Raw genomic sequence first — 18,514 nt, 5'->3', positions numbered from 1 at the left:
CCACAATGCCGGACCCGTCCTTCCGGTCTGCGCATGCGCAGACCTGTAAAAATTTTGGGGAAAAAAACAGAAACGGATCCGTTTGTCCGTATGACAAACGGACAGACGGATCCGTTCTTGTAATGCATTTGTGAGACGGATCCGTCTACAAATGCTGTCCGTTTGCACTCTGCCGCAAGTGTGAAAGTACCCTAACTCAAATAACAAGGATAATAGGGGAGAGAAGGTGCTGAGAAATCAAATTATCTGTAGCTGCTCTCTCTAAAGTCACCAACCTCCAATGCAGAAAGGCTTCTGTGATCAGCACAATACAGCCCTCATTCTCCACTGAAATAATAAAGAGGGCTCTCCTCAATTGACAGTGCTGGAGATAGAAGTTTATATCAAGAAATTGCTGTAGAATCAAGTTCTTAAAGGGAATGATTCGCCTATACAGTACATATCTTTGATTAATCAGTTTTTTTTTCCCCCTGATCGCTGCTAACAGCATTTAAAGATACACTATTTGGACAAAAGTATTGGGGACACCCCTCTTATTCACTGCATTCAGGTGTTTTATCCAGTGCCACAGGAGTATAAAATCTAGCAAATAACCATGCAGTCTACCTTTACAAACAATTGAGAAAGAATGGGTCAATCTAAAGAGCTCAGTGAATTCCAGAGTGGTATTGTAATAGGATGCCAGCATTGTAACAACTCATTTCATAAAGTTTCTTCCCTTCAAGTTATTTCACGATCAACGGTACGTGGTATTAAAGGGGTCGTCCCATCTCACTGGGAACCACCAGGGAAAAGGCAGAGTAGGCTGGCACTGTGCAGAGTATGGGAGCTATGGAAACAGGTTAGAGCCTCAAGGTATGCTATTTCCCTACTGTGCATTGTCATTCTGACAGGCAGGTGGTAGTAGCGGCTGGGACTTGGCACGCCTGGAGGACTTCCAAAAACCCCCAGCTGCCATGTGTCACGGCCTCGGTGTTGTGCGCTGTGACACGTTTGCCGTGCATGCCGGTTGCCAGGGGCAACGCGTTGATGTCGGCTTGTATGTGCTTTTCTCCCCTTCTCCTGGATCCTCCTCTGTCTGGTGCTGGAGGGGTTAACTACCTTGCTGGGTGTGGTCACTAGGTGTTTCTTATACCTGTGGCTTATGGCCAAGAGTCAGTTGTACTCCAGCCTTGGTGTGTGCTGGAGTTATGTTCCTTGTCTGGATGTTCCATCTTCCAGTGTAAGGTCCACCTAATGGGACATCAATGTCTCCAGCGATGTCTTCCTTATTTCTCCTCCTTTTTCCCCCTCTTTCCCTGTGTTGGTGTTTGGTTAGGGTTTATGTGCAGGGTGTGGTGTCTTGTCTTGTTGTTGTTACATGTCTGGTCAGTTGGTGTTATATGTCCGGCATGTATGCAAGTCGTACCCTGTTTGTTGCTTGACATTTCCCCTGTCTGTTGTGTTCTCCGGAAGGGGGTCTCATGGTTCCCCGGAGGGGGAACCAAAAGTCAAGTCAGTGAGCTGTTGCTGGAGTGCTGGTTCCTATATGTGTCAGTACGTACAGAGTCCGGTATGGTGTTCGGATTGCAGTACGGTTGCATGGGTTCCAGTTTACCTTGGTGTGGTCTTCTGTTGTGCTGTCCAGCAGCTGTGGCAGGTAAGTTACCATGCCTTCCTGGGTTCTTGGTTCAGTGGTTATCCCCGCCACTGGATACTTACCTGCCGTTCCACTTCGCTTCCTTTCCTTGCTGTTTGGCCTGCAGAGACTCATGCTCTTCCGTGTCTTGGACGAACAGGTCGTCTCTCCCCTGCACCTATGTGAGGGATTAACAGGGCGACTCAGGGTTCTAGGTATGTCCTACCATCCAGGTCCGCTCATACGGTGAGGAGTTAGGGCGAGGATTAGGGACGCTTTAGGAGGTGACCTGCTCCCTGATCCTGGCCTAGCTGCTTCCCCGCACACCCATCATCGTACGGTGGGGAATTTTCCCTCCCTCTCCACCATGACAAGTACTCAACTTGCCACAAGTGCATTTGCAGGGTGATGATCAGAGGACAGTGGGAGCTCTCTCCCTCTGTCTAAACTCTCAGATGCCACGGTGAGTTGAGTGGCAAATGTATAATACAGTTGACATCTGTAGGCAAAGGCATGGGCCCAGCTCCTGAGCTATCGTCATGGCATACTAATTACTATTAGGTTGAATAGGATTTTTACACTCTCCATTCTGAGCTATGCCTCATGCATAGCTCAGTATGAAGAATGCCATGACAGGCCTGGATCACTTCAGCAGTGTCCACACTGCCATGGCAATTGATCGGAGCCCCACAATTTCACTGCAGGGGCTCAGATCGGAAGGCAGAGGGAACCGCATCCATCTGCCTTCACTTACCTGAGGGGTTAAATGGGGGTGGCTCGATTGCCCTCCCTGTCAGTGCGGGTGCCAGATGTATGATAGAGCCAGTACCCGCCAATGGAGTGGGCCCGTTCCATACATCCCCTCACGCATTATGACGTACATGTATGTCATAATACGTGAAGGGGTTAAAAGGTTAGTAAACACAGTAATCGGGGGGGGGGGGGGGGATATGAAATAAAAATCATCAATCTCAGGATACCCATTTAAATAAATAATCATGGAAGATAGTCATTTTTAAACTCTTGTCCTGATATAAAGTCATTTTTAAACTCTTGTCCTGATATAAAGCAAATAATATACAATATCTGTGTATTGAAGGGGCACAGAAATTAAAGGAGTTCTACAGTTTGTTTTAACTGATGATCTATCCTCTTGATAGATCATCTGATCGGTGGGATCCGACACCCAGGACCCCCACCGATCAGCTGTTTGAGAAGGCAGCGGCGCTCCAGCAGCGCCGCGGCCTTCTCACTGTTTACCGCTGGCCCAGTGACGTCACGACTAGTATCAACTGGCCTGGGCGCGGCTGAGCTCCGTTCACTTGAATGATCAGAGGATAGATCATCAGTTAAAACAAACTGCAGAACCACTTTTAAATACGTCTATTGAGTGGGACAGAAAGAAATTTGCTCCAGTGTTGATAGTAGCCAATTGTATCATCATTTCCTCATATTCTGCTTCATATTCATGTAAAACTGGTAGATTGATACTGACACATGATTTGGCTGGCTAGCGTTTCCAGGATAATACTTTCACACAGAGCAAAGGCATAAAATAACAATCACTAGTGTCATTAGATTTTCTCCCATCTGTTAACTGGAAGTTCTTTTAGGCCTAAGAACCTTATTTAGTTGCTACATAAACGTATGAAGTCTGTCAGCATTGCTTAGGCTCCATCTACATCGCCGCTCATCTTGCTGTTCTCACACCTCACTACCTTTAATACAGATCTTAAATCATCATTATCACATCACCCATTTAAAGCCTTTAACTCCCACAATCCTTTGCTGACACTTTCTAAGCTTGCATTCGGGAGTGAAATAGATTTCTATAGTGTTGTACATAAAGAGTGTAAGTGCGCAAATTCCAATGAAACAGCATGCATAGTAAAGTCTGGCACCGAGCCGACCACTGACTTGCAGTGTAGGCTTCAGGCAGATCTACCAAGCTGAAATCACACACAACATTTTCAAAAACACAGCGGCCGGATGCTACTTTAAAGTCTGCAGCAAAATACTGAAAAGTCTACATATTAGTGTTTTGGTTTGTGAAGATTTGAGAGATTTTCTAGTCGTTGCATTTTTCTTTCAGCTGGTTATCCTAAGGTATGTTCACGTGCTGGAAAATACACGTTGAAGAAATACGGTGTGTATTTTCCACTGAATCTTTGGCAGAAATCTTTGGCAGTGATTTCTAGCTCAGATTTTGAGTTTGTGCAGACCTAGTCCCATTTCGCATGGAAACCGAGCCAAGAATGAACACACCCATTCTCGTTTTCCCACAATCCGGAGTATTGGTCACATGACACAGCTGAGCATCATAAGGGAGATTATAACTCACGAATACAGTCAGTGGTAAGAAGATTACCTTCATTACAGTTTACATCATGTACCTTTCCAACAGGTCAGAGAATAGAAATTTGTGTGGGAGTGCTTCTTTAACACCTTTGCCACTACTTCCAGTCCCTGTCAGAGTCCCTATGGAGTTGCAGGCTTTTAGGCTGGACATCCCCTTTAAAAGAGGTTTCCAGCCTGGACATATTGATGACCTATCCGTAGGATATGTTATTAACATCAGATCAGTGGGGTCTGACACTTGTCACACCCACCGATCAGCTTTTTTCAGCCGCCATTGGCACTTAAACAGTGGATAGAACCGGAAGCAGACGAATCACTCAACTGTTTAGTTTCCAGTGCCAGTAGCTGCAGATGGGCGGTGGAGCCGGCTGTTGGACCCCCGACAATCTGATATTGATGCCTATCCTGAGGATAGGCCATTAATACCTTCAGGCAGAAAAACCCCTTTAAAGATAGTCCATTAGGGCTCATGCACACAAACGTATTTTATTTCAGTGTCCGTTCCGTTTTTTTTGCGGAACCATTCATTTCAATGGGTCCGCAAAAAAAACTGAAGTTACTCGGTGTGCATTCCTTTTCCATATGTCTGTTCCGCAAAGAAATAGAACATGTCCTATTATTGTTCACATTACAGGCAAGGATAGGACTGTTCTATCAGGGGCCAGCTGCTCCGTTCTGCAAAATACCGAATGCACACGGACGTCATCCGTATTTTTTGCGGATCCGTGTTTTGCAGACTGCAAAATACATATGGCCGTGTGCATGAGCCCTTAATATCAAATTCCAGAAAAATCCCTGGAAGTTTTGCCCGGGTACCATTTATGCATGTCCTCTTCAAGGCTAAGGGTCCATTCACACGTCCGTGTGTGTTTTGCGGATCCACGGATCCGCAAAACACGGACATCGGCGATGTGCGTTCCGCATTTTGCGGACCGCACATCGCCGGCACTTAATAAAAAATGCCTAATCTTTTCCGCAACTATATTTTTCGGGATCGGAATTGCGGACCCGGAAGTGCGGATCCGCAATTCCCGATCCGGGCAGCACATCGTGCTGCCCCATAGAAATGAATGGGTCCGCAATTCCGTTCAGCAAAATGCAAAACGAAATTGCGGATGTGTGAATGGACCCTTACAGCAACCAGTTTCATAATCTAATTCTTTGTATATGTTGAATGAGGCTATAATAACTGCAAATAGGACAAAATAAAACAGATAAAAAAACTGGAGGTAAAGTCAAATAAAAACTTACTTGTCAATAATATATATAACATCGTCATGTAAACTGCGGTCGTCTCGATTTCTGTAGGGCTCAATGTGAAATGTAACCTATAAAGTAAATCTGTATTAAAACACAAGCAATCATGAATGTAAAAGATTGAAGTTGGAGACCAGAGCAGTTTGGCCCCTTGGAGACGAGAGTGTGCGGATTTAGTATGGATGCGTTGCGAATGCTTTAAGTGAAAAATGCGCGTTTTCGCAAACAAAGTCATTCAGTTTTGTCTGCGATTGCGTTCAGTTTTTTTTCGCACGGGTGCAATGCGATTTAATGCGTTTTGCACGTGCGTGATAAAAAACTGAAGGTATACAAACAATATCTCTTAGCAACCATCCGTGAAAAACGCATCACATCCGCACTTGCTTGCGGATGCGATTTTTCACGCAGCCCCATTCACTTCTATGGGGTCAGTGTTGTGTGAAAATCGCTGAATATAGAACATGCTGCGATTTTCATGCAACGCACAAGTGATGTGTGAAAACCAACGCACATATACACAGCCCCATTGAAATGAATGGGTAAGGATTCCGTGTGGACGCAATGCGTTTGCATCATGCACTACACCCGCGCGGAATACTCGCTCGTGTGAAAGGGGTCTTTATGTGTTAGAGGCCAGTCAAGTCTGGAAATACGTCTAGAGAAAGATATCAGCTGTGCGCAGTCACTGCAGACTCACTGGCTAAACACCCATATACTGCAGGAAATACTGACTGAATATCGGCATTTACAGTAATAATAGGACAAAATTAAATAAATGCATCCCATGTCAAAGGGATTTTCCAGGGGAAAACTTTTATTTAAAAAAAAGCTACACAATATTAGGCAAGTTTCACACTAGCAGTAAAGAGATCCGGCAGGCAACCTCTTGCTGGAGCTCTCTAAACGCCTACTGGATGAAGCCCTATCGGAGATCAGGCTGCAACCCAGCAAATACTGATGCGGGCATTCAAGTAGTTGTCCGATCTTTTTACCGCTAGTGTGAAACTAGCCTTAAATATAACAAAGTAGTATTACTCACCTTCACTAATTCCCTGCCATTGTCATGCTGCTCCGTCCCCACTTAACATGATAGAAAATGCCAAGTAAAGGTCCACAGTCAATCACTGGCTGAGGTGGGTCACTGCTAAAAACCAGTGATTGGTTAAGCGGGCCTTTCCAGCGCAGTGGAGACAACAGCAGCACTAGCATGTCAGCGGTGGAGGATCCATGAAGGTGAGTAATGCTTGACAGTCCATGGAGGCAAGGCAGGAGTATAAAATGAAGCTGTGTGGTTCTACCTTTGTGGCTACAGCTTGTGGAACTACAGTATGGCATGAAATAATAATACTGTCTGATAACTGCACAGGGAGCCAAATTCAATCCCTCTCCCGCCAGGGCTGCTTCCCCTAGTGGTCACAACAGCTCCGCCACTCCCCCCCCCCCCCCCCCCCCCCCCCACTTACCTTTAGGCTATATTTCTGAGCAATATCTAAAACAGTTGGTACCAAGTTCTCAGCCGGGATACCACTGTCATCACTCGTCTGTGGTGGATACCAGGACAGGGAGATCACTCCTGTAAATATAGGAAAGGCTTGAAATAGGCATTTATCCTCATGCCACAGAAGCCATCAATAATTCTTATTTCTTCTACCTTCACTGTTAGCGCATGAGCAGAGGCACCATGTTATACTCTTCCCAGGAAACAACCCCATTTCCCTACATCTTACTACAATTACTTGAAGTCTGCTATGATTTCAGCATGGAGATATCCTTTATTTTTACTCATTTTCAAGCGGACCTGTCACTGCCTCAGACATGTCTGCTTTAGTAAATACTTATATTCCCCATATGATATAACAAGTCATCATTTCCTAAACCTCTGCAATTCTTCTGTTATTCCCTCTGGAATTGTGTGACAGAATTGATAACGGAGGGTTAACACTCTCCTTGTCAAAGAGGTGCGCCCCTACACAATCTAGGACCGGCAGCCTTGACTACACAGGGACAGACACCCAACTGGTAACACCTGGTTGTCAATTCACTCCTACGTTTCTCAGAGGAATACCAGAGGCCTGCACGACACAGAGTTCTAAGAAGCAGGTCTTATTAAACTGGCAGTAGGGGTAGTTCATTTTTGTGGAACTTTCAACATACCCCATAGCATGGCCAGACCCGTGGTGGTAGTTATACTTACCTGATCCCCGTCCCTAGGTTATGGCTCCATTGCTGTCCTGTCAACATCTGGTGGACAATGGGTCACATGACCACTACAACCAATTACTGGCTGCAGCGATGAGTCACAGGACTTGGTGACATGATGCATGGGTGACATCACTGCTGTGACTGCAGCGGGCACCAGATGTTGATGTGGGGAGATCTGCAAAGCTGGTGGTGCAGCGATGGAGGCGGAATCAGGTAAGTATGATTACTACCGTGGGTCTGGCCACACTGTGCGGTGCATAGAAAAGCTCCACAAAGGTGAACCACCCCTTTAAGCATGCCTGATGTGAAATACAGGATGGTGGAGAAGGTATTGCTCTTTCAAACACACTTCAGAGGCACTGTCTAAGGTTCCCTAACCCGGCAGTGCTTGTCAATAGTGGTGAAGATCAGAAAGCAGTCGCGCTAGGTCTGTAGGCAGAGACCAAATCTTGTATTTCATCCAAGTATTCTTCTCACAGACCTTCCCTCATGGGCCATTGAACTCTTTTAATTTTACCAATGCATCACAATTGCAGTTCCAGTGGCACTTTATAACTTCACATTGTTTTAATGGAACTCCTTACAATGTTCAACTGCCCTGAAAATTTCTCATACTGTTCCAGTGACGGGAGGCGCCAGTGACTGCAGACTGAAATGCAGAATCTATGGTTTGAAAGGAGTTTAATGCCAGCCGATCACTCTGCAGGCCTGTGGAATGGGTTTTATGGGCATTCATATCATAATTCTTCACCGTTCATTTACGATTTACAGAAATGAAAACGAGTGCGCTGAGAAATCTGAGCCTGGCGCCCGTACCAGCCAATCAGATCATTTCTTCATTTTGTAGCAAGACAGGCGTAGTTTGGCTAGTTGCTATGGGATTTTCATGAACATATCCCAATGTACAGTCATTGTATTTCTCATTACAAAACCAGGACTCACTATTGGTAAAAAAATAAAAATAAAATTCTATTTGAAAAACGAAAAGACGGTCAGAGACTGCGTGGGACAGTGACACTGAGGCTGAAGTAGTGACATCATACAGGAAGTCCTGACACAGAGGTATCCCCATAGGTACATGGAGAGGCGGCATTGTCACCAGGGCCTGATTCAGGGCGTTGCTATGCAACAGCCCCAGTTTGGTGGATCTGATACTTAATAATAGAGGCAGATGTCCCCACCGTTACCTGAATTTGGTTAGGGTTTTCTGAGATTTTAATACTGATGACCTGTCCTCGGGATAAGTCATCAGTATCTGATCAGCTGATTAACCCCTTAAGGACTCAGCCCTATTTCACCTTAAGCGCTGATAACTTTAACCCCTTAAGGACCTAGGACGTACCGGTACGCCCTATTTCCCGAGTCCTTAAGGACCCAGGACGTACCGGTACGTCCTGACTTAAAATCTGTATTCCGGCGCCCCAGGGGTTAATTGGAACGGGATTTCGGCTGAAATCATTCAGCCGGCATCCCGTAACAATGCAGGGGGGGGGTCATTTGACCCCCCCGTATCGGCGATCGCAGCAAACCGCAGGTCAATTCAGACCTGCGGTTTGCTGCGCTTTTTGCAGTTTCTGATGCCCGCGGTCCCTGACCGCGGGGATCAGAAACTTTAGAGTGGCTAAAATAAATATTTTTCACCCCCCCCTGCACCCCTGCGCGATTTTATGCCGGAGGGTGGTGCGGGGGGGGGGGTGTCGCAGGCGGTGGGGGCGTTGCGGGAGGCGGGCGGTGCGGCAGGCGGGATCGCGATCCCCCGCCCGCCTCCCCATGAACGATCGTTGGCTTCTAGTAGTTGTACCAGGGTGCCAGCACATTGCTGGCACCCTGGTATAAACGGCTGACATCTGTGAAGATGTCAGCCGTTTAACCCTTTCCATACCGCGGTCCGTACGGACCGCTGTATGGAAAAAGTTAACTGTCATCGGTCAGGGAGCTCCCTCCCTCTCCATCGGGGGGCTGCTGTGCCTTTGCAGCCCCCCGATGGAGAGGGAGAGAGCCCCCAGAGAGCCCCCCTCAGCCCCGTGCTTACCCTTCCCCGTCTGCGAAGTTCTGAGCAGACGGGGAGGGTTCCCATGGCAACAGGACGCCTGCTCAGGCGTCCTGCTGTCCATGGTGCTGAACAGATCTGTGCTAAAAGCACAGATCTGTTCAGTGTAAGTAAAATACAGTACAGAACAATACATATTGTTCTGTACTGTATTATACAGACACCAGACCCACTGGATCTTCAAGAACCAAGTGGGTCTGGGTCAAAAAAATGTAAAAAAAAGTGAAAAAAGTTAAGATAAAAAAAAAAACATTTATCACTGAATAAAAATTAAAAAAATAAAATAAACTACACATATTCGGTATCGCCGCGTCCGTAACGACCTGATCTATAAAACGGTCATGTTACTTTCCCCGCACGGTGAACGCCATAAAAATAAAAAAATAAAAACTATGAGAAAATTGAAATTTTGCCCACCTTACTTCCCAAAAAAGGTATTAAAAGTGATCAAAAAAGTCGCATGTACGCCAAAATAGTACCAATCAAACCGTCATCTCATCCCGCAAAAAATGAGACCCTACTCAAGATAATCGCCCTAAAGCTGAAAAAACTATGGCTCTTAGACTATGGAGACACTAAAACATGATTTTTTTTTTTTCAAAAATGAACTCATTCTGTAAAACTTACATAAATAAAAAAAAAGTATACATATTAGGTATCGCCGCGTCCGTATCGACCGGCTCTATAAAAATATCACATGACCTAACCCCTCAGATGACCACCGTAAAAAAATAAAAATAAAAACATTGTAAAAAAAGCCATTTTTTGCCATCTTACGTCACAAAAAGTGTAATAGCAAGCGATCAAAAAGTCATATGCACCCCAAAATAGTGCCAATCAAACCGTCATCTCATCCCGCAAAAAATGAGACCCTACTCAAGATAATCGCCCAAAAACTGAAAAAACTATGGCTCTTAGAATATGGAGACACTAAAACATTTTTTTGGTTTTAAAAATGAAGTTATTGTATAAAACTTACATAAATAAAAAAAAATGTATACATATTAGGTATCTCCGCGTCCGCGACAACCTGCTCTATAAAAATACCACATGATCTAACCTGTCAGATGAATGTTGTAAATAACAAAAAAAAAAAAACGTGCCAAAAAAGCTATTTCTTGTTACCTTGCTGCACAAAAAGTGTAATATAGAGCAACCAAAAATCATATGTACCCTAAACTAGTACCAACAAAACTGCCACCCTATCCCGTAGTTTCTAAAATGGAGTCACTTTTTTGGAGTTTTTACTCTAGGGGTGCATCAGGGGGGCTTCAAATGGGACATGGTGTCAAAAAAAACAGTCCAGCAAAACCTGCCTTCCAGAAACCGTATGGAATTCCTTTCCTTCTGCACCCTGCCGTGTGCCCGTACAGCAGTTTACGACCACATATGGGGTGTTTCTGTAAACTACAGAATAAGGGCCATAAATATTGAGTTTTGTTTGGCTGTTAACCCTTGCTTTGTAACTGGAAAAAAAATATTAAAATGGAAAATCTGCCAAAAATGTGAAATTTTGAAATTGTGTCTCTATTTTCCATTAAATCTTGTGCAACACCTAAAGGGTTAACAAAGTTTGTAAAATCAGTTTTGAATACCTTGAGGGGTGTAGTTTCTTAGATGGGGTCACTTTTATGGAATTTCTAATCTAGGGGTGCATCAGGGGGGATTCAAATGGGACATGGTGTCAAAAAACCAGTCCAGCAAAATCTGGCTTCCAAAAACCAAACCGCGCACCTTTCACTCTACGCCCTACTGTGTGCCCGTACAGTAGTTTACGGCCACATATGGGGTGTTTCTGTAAACGGCAGAGTCAGGGCAATAAAGATACAATCTTGTTTGGCTGTTAACCCTTGCTTTGTTAGTGGAAAAAATGGGTTAAAATTGAAAATTAGGCAAAAAAATGAAATTCTCAAATTTCATCCCCATTTGCCAATAACTCTTGTGCAACACCTAAAGGGTTAACGACGTATGTAAAATCAGTTTTGAATACCTTGAGGGGTGTAGTTTCTTAGATGGGGTCACTTTTAGGGAGTTTCTCCTCTAGGGGTGCATCAGGGGGCTTCAAATGGGACATGGTGTCAAAAAACCAGTCCATAAAAATCAGCCTTCCAAAAACCAAACGGCGCACCTTTCACTCTACGCCCCGCTGTGTGGCCGTACAGTAGTTTACGGTCACATATTGGGTGTTTCTGTAAACGGCAGAGTCAGGGCAATAAAGATACAATCTTGTTTGGCTGTTAACCCTTGCTTTGTTAGTGGAAAAAATGGGTTAAAATGAAAAATTTGACAAAAATATGAAATTCTCAAATTTCCTCCCCATTTGCCAATAACTCTTGTGCAACACCTAAAGGGTTAACAATGTATGCAAAATCAGTTTTGAATACCTTGAGGGGTGTAGTTTCTTAGATGGGGTCATTTTTGGGTGGTTTCTATTATGTAAGCCTCGCAAAGTGACTTCAGACCTGAACTGGTCGCTAAAAATTGAGTTTTTGTAAATTTCTGAAAAATTTCAAGATTTGCTTCTAAACTTCTAAGCCTTATAACATCCCCAAAAAATAAAATATCATTCCCAAAACAATTCAAACATGAAGTAGACATATGGGGAATGTAAAGTCATCAAAATTTTTTGGGGTATTACTATGTATTACAGAAGTAGAGAAACTGAAACTTTGAAATTTGCTAATTTTTTTCAAATTTTTGGTAAATTAGGTATTTTTTTGTGCAAAAAAAATAATTTTTTTGACTTCATTTTACCAGTGTCATGAAGTACAATATGTGACGAAAAAACAATCTCAGAATGGCCTGGATAAGTCAAAGCGTTTTAAAGTTATGAGCACATAAAGTGACACTGGTCAGATTTGCAAAAAATGGCCTGGTCCTTAAGGTGAAAATGAGCCCGGTCCTTAAGGGGTTAAAACGCTTTGACTTACCCAGGCCGTTCTGAGATTGTTTTGTCGTCACATATTGTACTTCATGACACTGCTAAAATTGGGTCAAAAAAGTAAATTTTTTTGCATAAAAAAAATAAAATTTTTACCAAAAATTTAGAAAAATTAGCAAATTTCAAAGTTTCAGTTTCTCTACCTCTGTAATTGTGATGACTTTACATTCCCCATATGTCTACTTCATGTTTGTAGCATTTTGGGAATGATATTTTATTTTTTGGGGATGTTACAAGGCTTAGAAGTTTAGAAGCAAATTTTAAAATTTTTCAGAAATCTTCAAAATCCCACTTTTTATGGACCAGTTCAGGTTTGAAGTCATATTGTGAGGCTTAGATAATAGAAACCTCCCAAAAATGCCACTCTAGAAACTACACCCCTCAAGGTATTCAAAACTGTTTTTTCAAACTTTATTAACCCTTTAGGTCTTCCACAAGAGTTAATGGCAGATTGAGAAACAATTTAGAAATTTCTATTTTTTGGAAAATTTTCCAATATAATAAAAATTTTCCAGGAGTAAAACAAGGGTTAACTGCCAAACAAAACTCAAAATGGGTTGCCCCGATTCTGTAGTTTGCAGAAACACCCCATATGTGGTCGTAAGCTACTGTTTGGCCGAACGGTAGCACATAGAAGGAGGGGAACACCATATGGGTTTTGGAAGGCAGATTTTGCAGGACTGGTTTTGTTTATACCATGTCCCATTTGAATCCCCCTGTTGCACCCCTAGAATAGAAATTTCAAAAAAGTGACTCCATCTAAGAAAGTACACCCCTCAAGGTATTCAAAACTGGGTTTACAAACTTTGTTAACCCTTTAGGTGTTCCACAAGAGTTAATGGCAGATGGAGAAACAATTTAGAAATTTCTATTTTTTGGAAAATTTTCCATTTTAACCCTTACTTTATTACTGGAAAAAATGGGTTAACAGCCAAACAAAACTCAAAATGGGTTGCCCTGATTCTGTAGTTTGCAGAAACACCCCATATGTGGTCATAAACTACTATTTGGCTAAACGGCAGGACATCATGTACCCTTTCAAGCCCCCTAATGCACCCCTAGAGTAGAAACTCCATAAAAGTGACCCCATCTAGGAAACATCTAGGAAACTACGGGATAAGGTGGTTGTTGTTTTGGGACTATTTTAGGGGTAAATATGATTTTTGGTTGCTCTATATTACTCTTTTTCAGGCAATGTAACAAAAAAAATGAATTCTAAAATTGTTTCTACATTCGCTATTTAGTTTTGTGGAACACCTAAAGGGTTAACATAGTTTGTAAAGTAACTTTTGAATACCTTGAGGGGTGTAGTTTCTTAGATGGGGTCACTTTTTTGGAGTTTTTAGTCTAGGCTACATCAGGGGGGGCTTCTAATGGGACATGGTGTAAAAAAAAAAACCTGTCCATCAAAATCTGCCTTCCAGAAACCATATGGAGTTCCCTTCGTTCTATGCCCTGCCGTGCGGCTATATAGCCATTTACGACCACATATGGGGTGTTTCTGCAAACTACAGAATCGGGGCAATAAATATTTAGTTTTGTTTGGCTGTTAACCCTTGCTTTATTACCGGCAAAAAGGATTCAAATGGAAATTTTGCCCAAAAATTAGTGTTTTGGCACCGTTTTTATTTTATATTTTTAACACCGTTCATCCGAGGCGTTTGGTCAAAAGTTATTTTTATAGCGACGACATTTACGCACGCGACGATGCCCAATATGTATGGTTCTCAGACTTTGGAGACACTAAGCAGGCATCCTAAAAATACATTTCTACAATTCCCACCATGCCCTGCTGATGGCTGTAGGTTGTCTGGGCATGCTGGGAGTTATAGTTTTGCAACATCTGGAGGGCCGCAGTTTGAGGATGCCTGCACTAAAACTAATATTTTTTTGGGGGAAAAAAATTGTTTCCGTGTCTCCAAAGTCTGAGAGCCATAGTTTTTTATGTTCTCTAGTGGACTGTTGGGGATTATATGTCCTTCCGTATCCCCCTCCTGTGACACACTCTGCACTTTTTTTGGGTTCGTCCCTTCTTTCCAGTATGGGGGACCACACCTGGAAAGTGTTGGCCAGGGACGATCCGTGCGCCTCCAATTTCCGAGGTACTCCGGCCTGCTCTTTCCCGGTCCGAAAAGATCAGGGCCTTGAGGACTGCCTCATAGAATTGGAGGAATGTCCCTGTGCTGCCAGCGCTTCGGGATAGTACAAAAGAGTTGTACATGGCAACCTGCACCAAGTAGACGGCAACTTTTTTGTACCATGCCCGGGTTTTGCGCATGGCGTTATATGGCGTGAGGACTTGATTAGAGAGATAAACTCCTCCCATATACCGATTGTAGTCGACGATACAATCGGGCTTGAGGACCGTTGCCGTGGTACCTCGCACAGGGACAGGGGTGGTGCTGTTACGGTGGATTGTGGACAGCATAAGGACATCCCTCTTGTCATTATACCTGACCAGCAACAAGTTTCCACTGGTAAGGGCACGGGTCTCACCCCTGGGGATAGGTACCTATAGGGGGTAGCCAGGGAGGCCGCGTTGATTTTTCCCGCACGGTCCCACAAGCGAACGTGGATCTGGCGGCAAGGGACCTGAACAAGGGAATGCTGGTATAAAAGTTGTCCACGTACAAGTGGTAACCCTTATCCAGCAATGGATACATAAGGTCCCACACGAGTTTCCCGGTAACACCCAGAGTGGGGGGACATTCTGGGGGTTGAATCCGGGAATCTCGCCCCTCGTACACATGAAATTTGTAAGTGTACCCTGAGGTACTCTCACAAATTTTGTATAGCTTCACGCCATACCTCGCCCGCTTTGTGGGAATATATTGGCGGAAACTGAGTCTCCCCTTGAACGCAACGAGAGACTCATCAACCGCGACCTCCCTTCCAGGTACGTAGGCCTGCTGAAATTTGGCCCCAAAGTGATCAATGGCCGGCCGTATCTTATACAGCCGGTCATAGGCAGGATCACCTTGGGGTGGACATGCTGCATTATCGGAATAATGCAGCCATTTCCGGGTGGCCTCAAACCGGGGACGTCCAGCCACCGGGTCTAGCCAAAAATGAGCCTGGGTTTTGAGCGACGAACTGTTGGGCGTACAGATTCGTCTGCTCCACCATCAGATTCACCAGTGGGTTACTGAAAAAAAAACTAAAATAGTCAATTTCAGTAAACCCCACTGTGGGAATCAAGTGGCAGGGGGGGGGGTCTGGGGTCTGATAGATGGATCAAAGAAAGTTTTGAATAAAAGTGCTTTTTTTTTTTTCCTAACTAACTTTTCCCTTCTTTCCCTGCCTAACGGTGCCTCTCCCTCACTGACCCTAACCTACCTGGGTGGCGATGGGTGCAGGAGGGTGATGGATATCGATTAGGGGGACTCAGGAGCTGGTGCTGGACGATGCTGCCGGGTGCTCGTGCAGAAGAGGAGGGGAGAGAGGAGCGCAGGAAGTTTGAATCTTGCGCCTCTCTCCCGCGCACCAATCAGCACCCTGGACAGCAGTGTTCAGCACCAGGGCCAGCACCGCCTCTCCAAATCCTCGGACTGTGATAGGTGGTGTATAATTACGCCACCAATCGGAGTCTTTTTCCGGTTCATCGGGTCACAGGACACCCGAATGGACCGGAAACGCAGAAAACCGCAGGCCTGAATTGACCTGCGGTTTTCTGCTATCATCGATACGGGGGGGTCAAATGACCCCCCCCCTGCATTGTTACGGGATGCCGGCTGAATGATTTCAGCCGGCATCCCGTTCCGATTAACTCCCGCGGCGCCGGAATCCCGATTCCTGCGTCCTTAAGGGGTTAAGAAATCTCCGGCACTCCTGTGAGCACCACAGCCATCTCTGTACTTACTATGCATAGCGCCGTACATTGTATAGTGGCTGTGCTTGGTATCGTACTCATTCACTTCTATGGGGCTGAGCTGTGCCTATGCCACATGGCAGATGAACGTGACATCACATGGCCTCTCGGCTAAGCTGTGAGAAGGCCGCACCGCTACTGACCTCAAAACATCTGATTGGGGGAGGGGGGGTCCTCGGTGTAACCCCACTGATCAGTATTTAAATCTCGGAAAACCGCTTTAAAGAGGTTCTCCAGGCTTTTAATATTGATGACCTATCCTCCTTATAGGTCATAAATATCGGATCGGCAGGGGTCCAACATCCCTGCCGCTCAGCTGTATGAAGGTAAGGATAGGTCATCAATATTAAAAGCCCCGGGCAACCCCTTTAAGGATTCCAAATTTACACAAAACATATTAAAGGGGTATTCTGGTTATATTAATATTGGTGGAGTCCCCACTGATCATGAGAACGGGGGCCCTGTACCCTGTGGAGGTTCCCGAAATGAACAGAGCAGCTGGTCAGGCATGCACTCAGCTGCTCCATTAATTTCTATGGGAGTTCCGGAGATGGCCGAGTGCTAAGGTATTTCCGGGAACTCTCATAGAAATTAATAGAGCAGCTGAAAGCATTTCCGACCTGCTACTCTGTTCATTCAGCAGGGTGAGGGCTTAACGGAGTATGGGGCCCCTGTCCTCATGATCACAACCACTGGGTGGCCACACACAAACAGTTAGGATAGACATCTTGTGACACAGTGTGACAAAATTATGTTTATCTTTTTTTTAAAAGCTGGTCATCTCGCACCTTGATTTTGGGATATGTTGAGCAAAGAGATAATGTAATAAAAAGGACAAGTCTGTATCATGCTGACACATGAAAAACTTTACTGGGACATATTGCAAATATCAGTTTTAAGCAGTTTCCCTATAAACAAACTTACAATATGCAGGCATGTAAAATGGCACAGAAGATCTATTGTCCTTACTTCATGTGCCAATCTATTGTCCTTACTTCATGTGTCAATCTATTGTCCTTACTTCATGTGCCAATCTGACTATATTCAAAATGAACAACTGCTAAAATTAATAGCACCAAAAACAAACATATGGTAGAACTCAAATTGTTATTAGACTAAATGCAAGAAAAAGAACAGGAAATTTTGAAAAATCTGCTCCCTATTCATTGTACTGAGCACATGCCAATGTACAGAACAACGGCTGTACTGGTAATAAGTAGGTCAAAACTCTGAAGAACATTAACACATAAAAAAAAAAAAATATATATATATATATATATATATATATTATATATAGCTATACACACACACACACATCATAGGTTTACGACCTCACCTATAGCTGCTGATCGCATTTGCTTCATGTGGGCTTCAAGAACGCTAGGGTCCCTAGAACTGTACAGGCCCAATTCTGGATAGAAATTAGATCCAATGTCCTCAGGAGGATTGTGTTTTCCAGTTGGGTAATTGCTCGCAATCTTGGCATCCCAATGTTTCAGCTTCTCATGGTTCCAGTGAATATATTTTCCATCAAATGAAGGATTTCCATACCAGGTGTAATAAAAAACATGAAAGTCATAATTAGGAGCAGGTAAGTCTGTGTCCAGGTCACCAGGTTCAGGTGAAGGAATTCTATCTTCATGCTCTTTGGTGTGTTGTTGGCTAGTCATTTTACTGCCTGAATTTTTATCTAATGCGGTGACTTTCTGAAGTTCTGGTAAGAGGCCGAGTCCAAAAGGATTTCCAAAAGTAGCTGTTTCTGGTCTCAGTGACTTCAAGCCCATCATAACAGCACAAACAATGAAAAGAAAAACTGCTAAGGTGATACAGGTTCTTCTACGAAATCTTGCCATGATGGCACCGCTCCATTCATTCTAGGCTGTAAAAGACGCAAAGACCAAAGATGCACATTACATGAACATCTTATAGTAAACTCCAGCACAGAGTTGCCATAAACTTAAAGGAAGATCTTGATTCTTTATTGGGGTTGGCCACTTTCTGGTTACTGCTGACCAATTTGTATGTAGGATGACTATATGGCACTTACTAATATAGCCTTTGTTAAAATTCAGCACCATTTCCTTTATTTCATTAGGTATGCCCCCTTATTTAAGTCTTATGCTGTCCACAATATGGCTGCTGATGGAGGGTCATGTGACCAAGCAAATCACCTCCATGCGATGTGTTCAAATACTGTAACTGCCATGTGCACTTGCACTG

General features: G+C 44.1%; 1 protein-coding gene and 1 long non-coding RNA gene across 2 annotated transcripts in view; one reads left to right on the top strand and one right to left on the bottom strand.

Moving 5' to 3' along the window:
• Positions 1-18,514, top strand: part of LOC120998199 — a 373,620-nt gene that overhangs the window by 135,937 nt on the left and 219,169 nt on the right. The gene's annotated exons all lie outside the window — the stretch shown is intronic.
• MANEA (mannosidase endo-alpha) overlaps positions 1-18,514 on the bottom strand; it is a 33,353-nt gene that overhangs the window by 2,461 nt on the left and 12,378 nt on the right. Inside the window, exons 2-4 of the mRNA XM_040428775.1 lie at positions 17,631-18,173; positions 6,697-6,806; positions 5,228-5,304 (exon numbers count right to left, since the gene is read on the bottom strand). Of these exons, the coding sequence (XP_040284709.1) occupies positions 5,228-5,304; positions 6,697-6,806; positions 17,631-18,147 (704 nt within the window). The 5' untranslated portion in view covers positions 18,148-18,173. The remainder of the gene's footprint in view (positions 1-5,227; positions 5,305-6,696; positions 6,807-17,630; positions 18,174-18,514) is intronic.

The sequence above is a fragment of the Bufo bufo genome, chromosome 4, assembly GCF_905171765.1.
Source record: "Bufo bufo chromosome 4, aBufBuf1.1, whole genome shotgun sequence".
NCBI classification, from domain to species: domain Eukaryota; kingdom Metazoa; phylum Chordata; class Amphibia; order Anura; family Bufonidae; genus Bufo; species Bufo bufo.
This window is presented reverse-complemented; position numbering and strand designations above follow the sequence as displayed.